Here is a 17174-nt window from a genome sequence, read left to right as displayed (position 1 = left end):
CCTGGAGTTAGTTCCCCCTCTTTTCATGCCTTTTTGGATTACTCTCCCGGGGCTCCCGCTTGAATATCGTGATCCAGATATTGTGGAAATTTTGGCTAACCAAATGGGTATTTTTATCAAGCATGATCTTATCCCATATGAACTTGCCCATTTAACCGTCAAGGTATGCTTATTGCTAAACCTCACAAAGCCACTTCCCAAGTCCATTATAATGACTTCCTCCATAGGGAAATGGAATCAAGACATTTGCATACAGGGTACTAGAGAGATTGATGACCGAATAGATAAATTGGGTCATTTTAATTCACAGTGTCAAGGATTGGACATTGATGATGTTAGGGTCTGCAAGGACTTTGTGACTGATTACCATAAATGCTCCTTTTATCAATCTACTCCATCTCCTCCTTCTACACCACATGGGATAGCAAGTGTAGTTGACTCAACAAAGAGCTTCATACCTCTGAACAATGCTGATAATATTGCAAGACCTTTCCAGGGTGTTCAGTTTCAGGATGTTCCTCCTCTCTCTCTGATTCCTTCTCAATCCATTTTGGGATCTATGACTGACGCTTTACTTCCAGCAGAAATAAGAACAAAGCCCTCCAATTTTGAAGAAATCTCCTCACTATCAGGTTGCTATATCTGGTTTAAGTTCTCTGCAAAAATTTGTGGGTAGATACAAGAAAGTATCTTTTAAGATCCACTGCTCTTAAATCCTGGTTGATTGGTTGTATAAGAAAATATTTTCTTCCTCTCTCTTGAGGCAGCCCACTTCTTCTTTTTTGAGTCTAACTTCCGTGGGAACCTCAGATACTCAATTCCAGGAAATCTATACATCACAAAATGCAAAGGTCAACCTGATTAATAGCTTGATGTTTGATTGCCAACCTTTCGATGTGATTCATCGCAATCCTCCCATTGTTGGATCCTCATCGGATACTCCAAATATTGGATTAATGGCACATGATATCCTTATCTATGTTGCATCGAACTTGATAGATAAAATTGCTCTTGAGGAATTTCCAGAAATTCAGGGAGTCCCTGCTGTTGATGCTATGCCTCTTGTTCTCAATACTTCACCACCCATTTCCTCATCCTTATTAGAATCTAGTCATGTTGAACACCTTGTGGCTGAAGATAATTCATATTAGCCCTTTCAGCCTCCCACACAACTTGACTTTGATTTTGCTCAACATCTCTCTCTTGTTCAAACAGTTTCTTCATCTCCTTTGTTATATAAAACATCTAAGAAAAGAGGTCAGAAGCCAAAGATTCTTAAAACCCAAGAAGAGATCGCAGCAGGTATCCATACTACAATTGTAGATAAGTTTTCAACCCACACAAGACCGAGAAGAACATGTTGTTCTTCTTGGATGCAATGAGGATAATATCTTGGAATGTCAGAGGTTTGAATGCCTCTGACAAGAGGGGACGGATCAGGCAGCAGCTGGATTCCTCCCAGGCAGACATCATTTTATTACAAGAAACAAAGCTTTCAGATGAAGCCTCTCAAAAGATTTTTAAAAAATGGACTTTATGGGATTTCACACATATTCCTGCAGTAGGGGCTTCTACTGGTATTCTGACCTTGTGGAATACTAGGACAATCAAAGAAAAAACTTTGAGCCAAGGGACAAATTGGCATCTTATTCTTATTAAAATTTTTGATTTATCCTTTGTTCTCTTTAATATCTATGGCCCAACAGCTCCTCAAGAGAAACATGCTCTCTGGAATACTATAACTTGTTAGATTCAACAACAGGGAATTCAGCAAATCATCTTAGGAGGTGATTTTAATGCCATCTTGTCTCAGGATGAGAAATAGGGAGGCAATCCTACAGCGTCTAAAGTGATTGAAGACTTTAGATCTTTTGTGTCTAATAATGCCCTTTCTGACATTTCACCTTCTAATGGTCAATTTACATGGACAAATAGGAGAACTTCCCTTCAAATTGCAAGTAGATTGGACAGGTTTTTCACTTCATATGAATGGATCCTTCAAAAATATACTTTCAGCACTAAAATTTTGTCGTTCTCTGGTTCTGACCATTTTCCTATCTCATTATGCCTAGATAAACAAGAATTTTCTCATCATAGATCTTCTTTTAAGTTTGAAAGAATGTGGTTTCGGCACCCACACTTTCATGCTCTACTTCGTCAATGGTGGGTGAGTGCCCCCTTCTATAGGGGGAACAAAATGATTCAACTTTATATGAAAATGCAGTTTGTAAAATCAAATATCAAAGTCTGGAATAGGGAAGTATTCAAAAATATATTTGCAGAAAAGACAAAGGTAGAGAAAGAATTAAAGGACATCAATGAACTTATCTTTTCTACTGGGATTAATCCAGAAACTTTCTCAAAGAAGAAGCATTTACAAAGCTACTGGGAAGAATTGTGCTCTAGAGAGGAGGAATTTTGGAGACAAAAATCAAGGGAACTATGGCTAAAATAAGGGGATAAAAATACTAAATTCTTCTAGGCATCTACAAAGATTAAGCAAGCTACATCTACTATCTTTTCTATAAATGCCTCTTCTTCGAGGGTAAAATTAACTAATGAACAAGAAATTAGGAAGAGGGTGAACTCTTCTATAAAAATCTTCTTGCTCCCTCCACTCCTTTTGTTCCTGAGAAGTCTAGTGTCGACATATTGCTAGACTCCATTCCTTGTCTAATTTCACAACAAGATAATGATTATCTGATGCAACCTTTCTCTCTTGCTGAATTACAAGAGGTGGTAGTTTCAATGGCTCTTGACAAGTCTCCAGGCCCTAATGGTTTCACCATACTATTCTTTCAAAAGTGTTGGGACGTTTTAGGCTTTTATCTTTTAATGGCTTTGGAGGAGTCAAGACAAAAAGATTTTATTCTGAAGAACTTCAATCTAACCCATCTTGCTCTTATCCCCAAATCTAATAACCCTCAATCTTTTGCAAATTTTAGGCCTATCTCCTTTTTGTAATTCGGTGTACAAGATTTTCACAAAAGCTATCTATCTCCAGTTAAAATCCTTGATACCTAAAGTAATATCTCTTCAACAAGGAGGTTTTGGTCCTGGTAGGGAAACATCAGAAGGTGCGCTTGTGGTCCATGAAGTTTTGCACTCAATTAACTCTTCACAGTCCCCTGCTTTTATAGCTAAATTAGATATGTTGAAAGACTATGATAAAGTATGTTGGTTCTTTCTTTTGAGAGTGCTTAAAAAGTTTGTCTTTTCGGATAAGTGGTGCAAATGAATCAAAAATTGCCTCTCTGGGGCACATTTTTCAGTTATTGTTAATGGTAACCCATCTGGTTTTTTTCGAGCCACCCAAGGAGTTCGACAAGTTGACCCACTATCACCTTTTCTCTTCATTATCATGGCAGAAGCTTTTAGCAGATTGGTCAATAAGCAGTTGAGTCTGGGTCTTTGGAAGGGGGTATGCATCCCTTATACCTCAATTTCTATCACCCATACTTTATTTGCATATGATACACTTTTATTTGGTTGTTCCAATATACAAGAAGCAAGGCATATTAAGAAAATATTGGACATATATACTTCTGGATCTGGACAGAAAATCAGTGCGCAGAAACCTAAACTATTCATATTCAATACTTCTAAAATAGTGTCCAACAGCATTATCCAGACACTGGGCTTTCCAGTGGATTCTCTTCCATCATCGTACTTGGGTATCCCTTTCTTTATGGGAGCAGGGAAACCCTCTTTTTGGAATTATGTGCTTAACAAATTAAAAAGAAAATTTTCTGTGTGGAAAGCTAGATGGTTATCTTTGTCAGGCAGAATCCTTCTTGTCAAAACTGTTCTAGCTACAATTCCAAACTACTACATTTCAGTCCTTCAAGCCCCAAAATCTATTGTCTCTCATATCGAGAAAATTATTTGAAATTTTATTTGGAAAGGTAATCTTTTAGAAGATAAAAAGATCATGCTTGTGTCTCTCAATAAAACGACTACAAGCAAATCTACGAGCAAGGTGGGTCTACACGATCTTTCAAAAAGGAATAAGGCCTTTGGGGGAAAGCTAGTTTGGAATATATATGAAAAACAACATGCTTTGTGGTGTCAAATTATGCAAGCAAAGTATTTAGATACTCCTACCCCTTCACGTATATTTACTATCCTTGATCCTCCATCAGGGTTTGCAGTTTGGAACCTCATGATGGACTCTAGGAATGTGATTACTAGATACTTATCGTGGAAAGTACAGAGTGGCAAATAAGTCAACTTTTGGCATGATTCATGGAGTGGTCTCCCCCCTCTTAATCTTGAGGAATCCCTAGTAGATGTGATCCCTATATTTATTGCTCATTGGGGTTCTCACCTTTATGATTACATAGATGATCTTGAGAATTCTTCAAATCCTGTCATTTCGAAGAAGCCAACTCTACTCCCAATCTCCCCGAGTCAAAAGGTAAAATTTTCTTTGATTCTCAAGAACTGCATTATCTTTATCTCTAATGGTTTGGACAAATTGATATGGTGCCCTGCGAAGAATGGAAAGTACTCTATCAAGGAAGGGTATAAGGCAATTCATCAGATGTCTGTTCAATCCTATTCACAAAGAGCTTACAATTTCTGTTGGAACAACAGTGTTCTTCCCAAGGCAGGGATGTTTGCTTGGCTTGCTCTACATAAGAGAACACTCACCAGTGAGAGACTTGTTAAATTGAATATAGCACATCCATTTGCTTGTGTACTTAATGGTGAACATAGTGAAACGCTAGATCATCTCCTCCTCCAATGTGATTTTGCTCACTATTGTTGGATGTTTGTGCTTGATAAGCTTTCCTTTAGCACCCCTCTTCCAAATAATGTATGGGATTTGTTCCAGTCATGGCCAGTCTTATACTCATCCTCTCTTTTTGCATGTATTTGGAAAGTGATCCCATCCATAGTAGTATGGTCACTTTGGTGGGGAATAAATAAGCGTATTTTTAGAAAGCAAACATCTCCTCTTTCTGATGTTTCCAATTATATTGAAAAATCAGTATCAAAACTGGTTAATGCTCATGTTTCAAATCAATTCAATTCAAATAAGGAATTTACTTCTTGGGATGGTCAAGTTATTAATTGTTGGAAGGGCATCTCTATTCCTGTATTACCTTGTCTTCCGAGAGTGAGAACTAGTAAAATTGATAGAAATAAAGTGAAATGGTGTCCTCCGGATTCAATGCATTTCAAATTAAATTTGGATGGCTCCTCTGAAGGGAACCCGAGTGATGCAGGGATAGGAGTATGCATAAGGGATCACATAGGATTTGTTTTTGCTTTGAAATCTTCTTTTATTCCACCGGGTACTAACAACTTTGCAGAGGCGTATGCTTTACTTGAAGGCATTCTACTACTAAAAAAAATTGAGCATCTCTTATATTCACATTGAAGACGATTCAGCTATTATTATCAGCGCTTGCGTAAAAAGAAATATTGATAAATGGCAGATAAGATATTTACTTGAACAAGCATGGACACTATTTGATACATTTACAAACTTTACTATTTCACATGTGTATAGAGAAGGGAACCGGGTTGCAGATCATTTGGCAAATATGGGAAGTTCCAAGGAGGAACCTAATATGATGGGTCCAAATTGTGATTTCGATTCTTATCCAATTCTCAAGGGGAAAATTTTGGAGGATATGGGTATAGGATAATATTACATATAGCTATGCAGTGGTATTTTTCATAATGATATAAATTAGTATGTGTGGTATTATAAGTGCAGGGTCCTGTGGTTCTGTTGTATCTATATGTTGTGAATGGATGTCGATTTAAGAAGCGTGCTGGATTGTAAGTTGGATAAATGCATAAGTGAGACAGATTGTGGACTTCTATGTAAATGTGTACAACTCTCGTGATGTTTTGGTTCGGACTGTACCTTGTTCAATATATTCTAGATAGCACTTGATACTGGGGGATGTTTTGTGGCACTCGGTATTCTGGACATTATAAGATATTGTATTTTTTGGCATATTTGAGATTTAAATCTCACAACCTTTCTATGTATTGTAGAGCAAGGATCGGAGTTTTTCTTACTGGTTCTTTTCTCTGGGAGCTCTTTGAATCAACTTTATATAAATAAAATATATTAAGTGGCACTACCACCTTTTTATTAAAAAAAAAAACTATTGAACACAATGCATGGCATGAACTTCGTAGCTTTGTAGCAACACGACCTTGTTTATGTATTGTGTGAGTGTGAAACGATGTATAATGTGTCTATCTATATCTACACATACTTGAATGGGAAGAAAATGGATATTCATTATTGTATTGAGAACAATTGAGTCATTGCAATAGTGAAAGATTTTATTGAGGTGGGTTTTTCATGAGAAAAGGTGGTGTTTTCAAATGAAAATATTACATACATAGTATTGAAGATTTCATTACTCTATTTCTGATTGCTAATTGTACATTTACTTCTTTTGTTATATAAGTAAATGAGAATTCTCTTCTCTTAAAAATTGCATACTACTGAAATTTTTTCAATAGATTAAAAAATCACAAATGAATTTTACTATGTAAAAAATTAAAATCATTAAGATTTTATATCTAATTTATTAAAAAATTAAAAAATATTAAAAAACTCCCAAACAATTAAATCCAATCATATAAAAATTCAATGAGTACAACACATAAAAATTATTTTCTTTTGTCGGCTCTTTTCAATTGGCATTAAATTTTGCCCATTTGTTGTTTTCATCATGAACGTAATATTAGGAGAGGCACAGTCGATTGTGAGTAGTTGGAGGAGGAAATAATGGGCTTCCATGGTTTTAAAATTCTTGATGCCAATTGGGTACCATGAAGAGGAAATTTTGTAGATTTTTTTAATGTTTTAATGGTCGTGAGCTTCTTCCTTATCCAACATTTCAATTATTAACTTTAATTGGAGGAGTTGTGCAACTTTGTGAGCTTCTTCCTAATCCAACATTTCAATTATTAACTTTAATTGGAGGAGTTGTGCAACTTTTTGAGCTTCTTCCTTATCCAACATTTCAATTATTAACTTGAATTGGAGGAGTTGTGCAACTTTGTGAGCTTCTTCCTTATCCAACATTTCAATTATTAACTTTAATTGAAGGAGTTGTGCAACTTTATTTGTATTCATGTGGATAAGTATTGGTAAAAAGAAAAAATTCAAAAAAGCATAAAAATGTATTAATGCACATGAGAAAATTACATACCAAATGGCCAACAAAAAACAACCAATTAAACAAGTTATCTTCTCCAACTAATTGTTCAAACCTTAGTCAATTAAACAATCTTATCTTCCCCAACTAATTACTCAAACATATGAGGTAAATAGGAGGTGGTTTTAGTGCACGATCAATTGGGGCATTATAGGTGACACTTCCAAATGACCATTTTTTGTCCCTTTGTGTGCATAACGGAAATGATCATTTTTTTGACCCTTGTGTGTGCATAACATAAATGACCATTTTTTAATCATTGTGTGCATAACAAATCCCATAGCATTTGCCTCGACTATCTAGAAGCCAGAACAATAGCTATAAGTAGTTAAGTTGCATAGGAAGACAACCAAAAAGCAATTGTTGAAATTCAATGTACATTTTAGGATCAGTGGGTGTGCAAAGTTAGTTATAACAACTATTTGGTGCTCTTCTCCTATTAAATTTTTAAAACAAACTTTAAAACCATTCTTTTTGGGATTTTTTTTAAAGAGCATGGATTCGTGAAAAAAAAAAGGCCATACTTTTTTGAAGCTCCACATTTGGGCAGTGAAATTAGGGTGGGAATACAAATTGTTCCACCAAATTAGAAAGTTTTTTTTTTTTTTTTTTTTTTGGCATTTGTCATTCATCCCAAGTTTTATACTCCCACAATAAAATAAAATAAATAAAATACGAAAAATTGGCTTTGTTTATTTATTTTTATTTTTTTCACAAAAGGAGTAAAAATTTAGTAATCCCAAACCAAAATTAGAAAGCAAGAATACCCAACAACCCTGCCAAAAACAATGAATTACACATTCCTATCCTCCACGAGATAAATCCAAAGAAAAATGTCTTATATCTCCAATATTTCCATTCCATCAATGCCCATTATGAACTACTCTACTCCATTCTAATTACAGTTAATTTTACCAATTCACCTAAATTTGATAACTTTTGACTTCAAAATATTTCTAAAAAATCTCAAATGTCCACTGAAATTTTAAAAAAGACCCCATTCAAAACACCTGAGCCTTAAAAAATTTCAAACTCATTTCCTGCTATGGGACCCATGAATAATTGAAGGAGATGTCAGTTAGCTTTGAGGTGGATTCCATGATCAATTTGCTTTCAATTTTTACTGGGCAACCTATCCAGTTGAATGCATTCAGCATTCAATTCGGCGGTGCATGCAAGAGCAGAATTTAAGGCAAACATTGAGGAGAAAGAGATTGCTTTACTGGCCATGTGTTTACTTATTTACAGGTCACTCTCCATGGTTTAAACTATCATCTACCTAGTCGGTTCGGTACAACATCCAGCTACCCCGAGTATACTGATCATACTAGTTTACTGATCAATTAAGGCAAAACTAATTGCTATTTATATGTCCCTATAGTTTGATATGATTAACTGTTTGGGTGCAAAAACTGAAGCCAGCTCAGATGGGTGTCAAAGCAAACACAGTGTTCATCTGTTTTGTCCTCTATACCTTTCTCTGCATCCCTGCAGAAGGTTAGTGTCTTATACTATGTAACATTATTTCAAATAGTTCTGATTAAATAGTGTTATGTTTTTAGATTCAACTTAAATTTTTTTTTTTCAATAAAAGTAGATTATTCTACTAAACTTTTTTATTTGATTCAACTAAATATTATGTCCCTGATAGTTGTGATTAAGTCAAATAGAATTGAAGCATTTGAAAATCTTTCGTTTTATGTTATTGGGCCAGGAAGAAAGCAGTTATTTATTAAAGAAGCAATGAAGAATGCGCATTGGAAGAGGTCAGATTATGACTATATAATTGTTGGGGGAGGAACAGCAGGGTGTCCTCTTGCTGCCACTCTGTCTCAGAATATGTCTGTTCTTCTCTTGGAAAGAGGGGGATCTCCATTTGAGAACTCAAATATAACTGACATTCATAATTTTTATGCAAATTTGCGTGACTATGAATCGCCCCACACGCCCACTCAGGAATTTATATCTGAGGATGGGGTGAGACTCAACTCGTTTTCCTTTTAATAACTAATTATTTTGTAGAAGTTTCAATAACAGAACGTCCAATTTTAAGATATGCAGAAACATTTATAAGATGTAATGTGTATTGATAGCCTTTGATTTTAATCGTGTATGATTTTGAACTGATATTTGGGATTAGATTTGGTGATCTTTTGTCATGAGAGTGATGGATTAGATTGTAGAATATTTTGGATCAACTTAATGATCAATCATCAAGAAAAGGAGAGTGATGTATTAGACATCAAGAAAAGGAGAGTGATGTATTAGACAGTCAAAAAAGTTTTAATAAAAGTAAAGGGAAGAAGTTAAGTAATGACAGTTGATAATGGCATAGTGTGATGGATAAGTTATGATATTCTGATTCTTGACTTGTTTTCTTTTTAGTGACTAATTGTTTTGTAGAACTGTCAGAAACAGATTAAATCAACATCAAGTTTTTAGATAGTGATTTTTCAGTTTTTTAGATAGTGATTTTTCAGTTGCATTTGGGTTTATATTTTATGTTTTGTTGTCAAGAAGACGAAAGTGATTGATTAGATTGCAGAAGAAGTTTTAAATGATTAAATGTATGGTAGTTTTAAATTTTAATTGTATATGTTTTCTCAATTGACATTTTGGATTACAGTTAGCGATTAATCGTGAAGAAGAGGAGAGTGATGGATTAGATTGCAAAAAAAAAGTCTTAATAAAAGTAGGGGGAAGAAGTTAAGTAATGAAAGTTGTTAATGGCATAGTGTGATGCTTGAATTATGGTGTTGTGATTCTTACCACCAAGGTCTAAACTTGTTTTGGGGTGGTATTATTGAATGTTCGTGTTAGAGATGAGGTCTTCCATATGTGACCTTGGGATGATATTTTCGAGTGTTCATGTTGGGAATAAGGTCTCCCATATATGACCTTCAAATGATATTTTTTAGTGTTCATATTAGGGATGGGGTCCTACATATATGATCTAACCAGTTCATAGCTCCAATCAAAAGTGTTTACCCTCTAAAAAGACCAAAAGAAAAAAAAGCAAGAATCCCAAAAGGGTTAAATCAAAAGGAGAAAGAACAGTTGTTTAATATTTGGGTAATAATAATCCAGTAGATTAGTTGTTTCAATGTGACCACACTATTTTTGAATAATAATAGGCTTGCTGCTCACAGTAAAGGTGTAGTTTTCAATAAGTGTCATGCCTATCAATATCCGCATTTTTTTGTGAGTTGAATTCAGTAAGAGCTGCACTGGTGATTGAACTGAGTAATAGCTAATTTGAGTATGTGCCAGGTGATCAATGCAAGAGCAAGAGTGTTGGGAGGAGGCACCTGCCTCAATGCAGGATTTTACACCCGAGCGAGTTCAAGTGAGGTGAGGAGCATGGGATTGGAGCCAAACTTGGTGGAGCAGTCTTATCAATGGGTGGAAAGTACAATAGCTCATCGACCAGCCCCAAACGAATGGCAGAATGCAGTAGCGGAAGCTCTCACGGAGGCAGGGGTTTCTCCTTACAATGGCTTCACATATGACCACATCCCTGGCACCAAGCTTGGTGGGACAATTTTTAATAGCACCGGACATCGCTCTACAGCTGCTGATATTCTTGTTAAACATGCCAATCCGAGAAAACTTACAGTTTTGCTGTATGCAACTGTTCAACGCCTTCTTTTTTCTACCAAAGGTATTTTACATGTTTTGCTTTCAGCAATTTTCATATGAAAGAATATAGTAACAACTTAAATATGGAATGGGAATGGAAATGGAATTTTTTTAAGTTCTCGATATTCAATTTATTTTTAGTCTATAGATGACTCATAGTATATGAGACTACATCTATGTCACGGGGCTAGACTGACCTGCTGCCCAAACAAGCTTTTTCCTTCCAAAGGAGGTCCAACCTCATGCGGCACTGGCAAAACTTACTCGTGACTCCCATTGCGGACAAGCCCTTTCTTGCTCCCAGACTACGCCTTCCTTTTTCAAGTATCCACCACCAGACCACATTAACACACACCCCTGCGGAATAAAAGTGCATGCCAATCCTCTCGCAGGTCTCCTTTGTCCCGATGCTCCTAGCACTCCCTTCAAGTCCCTGACTCTACTCTAGTACTATCTTGTCGCACTGCCCTTGCACCCTCAATACAAGCTTACAGGTCTTCTCCATGCCTTCATCTCCCAAGTCCCCCATAAGACCTTGACTAATAACACTGACCACATCCGGAACTCCTTAAGTCCTCCGGTTCCAACTTTGCACACTCTGTGAGCATGCCCAGTACTCCCACAGCACTGGCACCCCATGTTGGCCTCCCTCAGCTCCTTAGAACCCTCAAGCACCAACCATACCTTATGGGACGACTAGACTCCCTGAGCTAGCTTCATGTTCATCCTTCCAAGCTCCGACTACATTGGACCCCTGGCCTATGACTACATGACTTCGCTGGGGAACCCTGTTCCATGTACATCCTGTGCACACTAACCAACTCCATGCAAACACCCAATCTAAGCTCCTCGGACTCACAAATCACCTTGCACTCCTACTTGGGCTCCAAGCTTGTAGCTTCATGATCCAACCCAATATCCTTGGTCGTTGAACTCTCCTTCAACTCGGCTGTGCTCCTAGAACAACTCACCTATGGACCATGTCCTCTTTTCAGTCATGCAACTCATCCATCTTCGTCACCCTCTTGGACTCGCCTCATGGCTCGGCTCAACCTGAGCACACTTTCGAAACCTTGTCCCTATTGCCACATTTGACTCCCACTTTAGGGCCTTGAGATCTCAGACCTCAATGCAAATTCCACTTCAGGTAACCTAGGTGCGTGCCCAACACATCACCCCACTTGTTCCACAAGACACATGGGCATTTGGCTCTACAACTCAACCCACATAGCTTGCCCAACTCTTGAGCTCCAACATTCTCACATAGATAGCCAATTGCGCGGCCATCCCCCTTACAAGATCTTGGGTACTCCCTTTCCCCAACCGAGACAATCCATCTCGCAAGGGCCTAGGTACTCCGCTTCGCTAGTCCTCGGATCATAGGCGACTCCTTGGGAGTCATCCCCAACATTGGCTCAGCTACTCCGCTTCACTAAAATAGGGACCATGAGTATGCATCCACCAATCAACCTCACCATCTAATGGTAAGGCGGGGTTACTCTACTTCACCCTTAATATCCATGTATAACTTCTATCTCCCTGAGACTAGAGGGCAGGGTTACTCTTCTTCACCCCTAGGAGGAGGTGTCTGCCTCAGAACACCTTGGTGGCACTCCTGGCACTCGGCTATTCTTTCAACCGATCCCCCATATATAAGTTTTTCGTCCAATACCCCCACATTTGAAGTTTGAGACCTCCCCACGATCTTCCACCACAATGCACGCCTCATGAGAATCAGATAGGGACTTACACCCCACAAGACTACCTGACTCCTTGTGCTCCCCACGCTTGAGACACCGGCCCCTTACAATCTACACTTCTAATATATAGAAGACATCTAACTGTGCTTCTCTTAGGAAGTGTACATACCCTACTTCTATAGAAATTGGATTTCTTTGAATGAAATTTTCGTATAGTTTTTTATACTCAATCGACTTATAGTATATGAGGCTATCCTATACTCCCAATATACAGTAGGCGTCTAACTGTGCTTCTAATAAAAAGTGTGCATACCCTATTCCTGCAGAATTTGAATTTCTTTAAATGAAATTCTCTTATAGTTTTTGATACTCGATCTGTTTTTGAACAAATGACTGATAGTATATGATAATGAGGCTATCCTATACTCCCCATATACAGGAGGCATCCAATTGTGCTTCTAATAGGAAGTGTACATATCCTACTCCTGCAGAATTTGAATTTCTTTGAATAAATTTTTCTTATAGTATTCAATACTCAATCTGTTTGTGATCTACAAATGTCTTATAGTATGAAACTACCCTGAACTCCCAATATACCCAGTATTTCTAATAGAAAGTATCCATACCAACCCTTGTAAAATTTGAATTTCTTTACACAGAATTTTCTTATAATTTTGGATAGTCATTCTGTTTTTGGTCTACAGATGACTTATAATATATAAGACTTATAGTATATAAGACTATCCTGTACTCCCATTAACTGTACTTTTAATAAAAAGTGTATATACCCTACCTTTGCAGAACTTGAATTTCTATAAATAGAATTCGTTTATAGTCTTCAATAGAATCAATACTAAATCTGTTTTCAGTTTGAGGGGCATAGCCCGCTGCTCCGGTTCTGAATCCACTTAAGGTGGAGTCTACAGAAACTGATCGAGATGCAGTTCACCCCGATTCAATTGTGGTTATAATATATAATTTACAGATAACTTGTAGTATATGAAATTACCCTATAATCCCAATAAATAAAAGACATCTAACCACGCTTCTAATAGAAAGTGTAGATACCCTGCCCCTGCAGAGTTTGAACCTTCTTATAATTTGATTTGGAAGTTTGGTGGGTATGCTCTACAGGAAAATCAAGGCCAAAAGCGTATGGGGTTGTTTTCAGAGATAGAGATGGAGCTGAGCATCGAGTCCTGTTGAAGAAAGGTAACAGTGAGGTTATAATCTCTGCAGGGGCTCTAGGAAGCCCACAGCTGCTTATGCTCAGCGGAATCGGGCCTGCAGAAGAATTGAAGAACATGGGAATACGAGTGATAATGGACCAGCCTGAAGTTGGGAAGAATATGGCTGACAACCCCATGAATCCCATTTTTGTTCCATCTGCAGTTCCTCTCGAGCTCTCTCTCATACAAGTAGTAGGTATCACCAAATTTGGATCCTTCATAGAGGCATCCAGTGGATATGGATTATCTTCTGAGGTATGTATTCAAACATTATTCATTTCATGTATAGATAGATGTATGTCTGTCTATGCTGCGACTAATTTGCACCCTTTCGTGGAAAACAGAATATAATGAATAAGGGAGGAATTATTCTAGAGAAGGTGAGCGGTCCACATTCCAGGGGTTATCTGACATTGAACAGCACCAATGCTGGAGACAACCCAGTTGTGAAATTCAATTATTTTGAGAACCCAGTGGATCTGCAGAGGTGTGTGAAAGGAATAAGGACTATTGAAAAGATCATAATATCCCGCCCTATGAAACAATTCATACCCCACAATGTAAACCTGACCCAGATCATGAGTTCAACCTTTCAACATCCTATAAACTTGATACCAAGAAAAACAGGGGATTGGGATTCATTAAAACAGTTCTGTAAGGATAGAGTGACAACAATTTGGCATTACCACGGAGGATGTCAGGTGGGTAGTGTTGTTGATGGAGACTATAAACTCATTGGAGCAGATGGTGTTCGAGTCATTGATGGATCCACATTTCTTTTCTCTCCAGGAACTAATCCTCAGGCCACTGTATTGATGCTTGGAAGGTGTGTTTGATTTATTTATTTTTTAATTTCTTTATTTTTGGACAGATGTTCTTCCAATCAAATTCACTAGGTTGCTACAGTTCATAATGATATCAAGATTTTGTTTCTGGATTTGATTATTTATGTTTTTTTGTCAATGTTTCTGATTAAACTCTATGATTCATAAGGGCTGATAGTTAGAAAAAAGAAATGAATCATGAAATTTGATTTGAAATGGCTAGCAACAAAAAAAAACATAGAGTCAAATTCAGAAACAAAATCTTGATATGTTCTTCTGATATTTGTAATTTTTTATATATAATCTATGGTTTTGTGATTGTGCAGATACATGGGAGTGAGGATCCTGAGAGAACAATTGGGCAAATCTACCAAAGTATAATTTACAGTACCTAACATAGAGCGCCTCCCTAATTCTCTTATTCATTTATGGCATTCTCTTTACAAAATGTCCATGCAACATCTAGGAACTACATTTGGTCGTATTTATTAATTAATTAAAAATAGAAAAATTGTTGTATTTTAATTTTCAATTAATTAATAAATATGACCAAAAGTGCATCAGAGGTGTTGCATGGGCCTTGCCTTCTCTTTAGGGGTCTGTGGCTAAAGGCAACATTGTTATTTGATAGGCTTCCCACTTAATACTATAGTGTGCCAAAGTTATGCTTCTTAGTGGATGTATTTTTAGTTCAACTATTAATATAATTTATACCTTTAAAGAGCAGTACATCACTATGTGAAAGGCAACATGGTTCTTTAATAGGCTCGCCACTTAATAGCTTACTAAAGTTAGGCTCTCTAAGTGGATGTGAATTTAGTTCAACTATTAATATAATTTATACCTTTAAATAGAAAAACATCACTATGTGAAAAGCAACATGGTTCTTTAATAGGCTTGCCATACTTTTTCTATTTCAAATATCATTTTTCTTTTTGAGTTGGTGGCAACGTTATCATTTATGAAAAAAATAATACATACATTCACAAAAAAGATGGGTGGATATTCATGTCAGGTTTTTTATTTGTACATACTTCTTATATATCATTTCTATATTATTTATTGTAAATTTACTTAATATTATATATATTTTTTTCTTTAAATTATAAAATCATATTTAAATGATGAAAATTTAACTAATTTTAAGAGCATTAGAATTAGAATGTTGTCTATGCATACAACCTAATATATTGAAAATGTCTATATTCTCATTAAGCTTACTAGGATTAAAGGAATATTACAACGTGATCAAGACAAAAAAATGCAATTTTCAACAACTATAACCCTTCAAAGTCTATAACCTAGGGGAGAACATTCTCTCGATTCAAGAACCCTTCAAAGTCTCTTAGGTTCTCCTCTAATGATTGGATTCATTCAAACTAAACAATGATTGTAGAATCATGGTTAATAGCGGGAGGACATCCTAGGGACTATTTATAGGGGTTGTATTTTGTGATTTAAATGTAGAAAAGTCCCCACTCCTGACACCCTTAAGGGGACTAGAGGCAAAGAGATCACTTGGATCTAGCATTTCTGTGAACATTAGACCAAGCCAAGTAGGACTATAATGTTCAAGATGGATACTCTATCTAGAGGTCTTCCTCACAACAACCCCAATGGTAATCTAGGTTGTAAAGCTCATAGATAGGATCTACAACACTCTGACCACACTACGAGTGTGTAATAAAGGACTTAAAAACAAAGTATCACACTGTTTGATTTAGGAAAATTTAATAAAGATTAAGTTGCTTTTTTTTAAACAATTTTTTAAAATACACCAAGCACACAAGAACACACAACCAAACAACATTCAAATGCTTCACATCAGGCTCGCCAAAAATGTGGTGGAAATTTGACACTCTCTAGGTGATGGAATCCCATTGGAGCAAATAATCCTACTCCACCTCACTAAACTATCCCTTTGGTGAGCTAGGAGATACAGACTACTTAACTACCCAACCTAAAATGGATTTTTACTAGCTAGATGGTTTGTCAGACTATCAAGCTTGAAAAGACAAGTCACAAAGCCTCTCTAGTGTTCTTTGCATAGTCTCTACTCAAGGATGCATGTATGGATTGAAGATGAGAATGCCACGAGCTAATGTCCCATATGGATAGAATGTAGAAACATACATAGAAAGTACTAAGTGACACACATATGCAATAAACATGCTTCTGAGCTAAATGAAGGAATGATGGAAACAAAAAAAGAGAATAATACTAAATATAAACTAAGAGAAAAAAATAAAAGATGCCTTACAACCAATCCAAGATTGAAGCCTACCACGAGCTCCTGAGCATATCTCGAAAACCTACAAACATAACAGAGAGAAAAATGTTGGGATTGTGTAGATAAATCTGCTACAGTAAAACCTCCTATTTTGGTGTTTTCACCTCAATGGATAGCCAAGATGATAGATTGATAAATGACAAAACCAATTATGAAAGAAAGATAACAAAAGATATGCTACGAAGATACAATGCAGCAATGGAAATAAAGGTGAAGTAACTCCCCTCCAACACCAAGAGAATAAGAGTCTACCAGCATGAAGGTAAGCACCAAGAATCCTCTAATACACAGTTACA

The 17174-nt window shown here is 36.6% G+C and overlaps 1 protein-coding gene across 1 annotated transcript; it reads left to right on the top strand.

The window, feature by feature from the left end:
- Window positions 1-8606: 8606 nt before the first annotated feature.
- Window positions 8607-15317, top strand: LOC131077255 (protein HOTHEAD-like). Its single transcript, XM_059210015.1, has 6 exons — window positions 8607-8693; window positions 8911-9173; window positions 10467-10857; window positions 13670-14019; window positions 14109-14590; window positions 14915-15317. The coding sequence occupies exons 1-6, from the start codon at window positions 8624-8626 to the stop codon at window positions 14967-14969; spliced, it is 1611 nt and encodes a 536-aa protein (XP_059065998.1). The 5' UTR covers window positions 8607-8623; the 3' UTR covers window positions 14970-15317.
- Window positions 15318-17174: the final 1857 nt, after the last annotated feature.

Source organism: Cryptomeria japonica, chromosome 8, assembly GCF_030272615.1.
Source record: "Cryptomeria japonica chromosome 8, Sugi_1.0, whole genome shotgun sequence".
In the NCBI taxonomy this organism is placed as follows: Eukaryota; Viridiplantae; Streptophyta; class Pinopsida; order Cupressales; family Cupressaceae; genus Cryptomeria; species Cryptomeria japonica.
The sequence above is the reverse complement of the archived record's forward strand: the minus strand, read 5'-3'. Positions and strand labels throughout refer to the sequence as shown.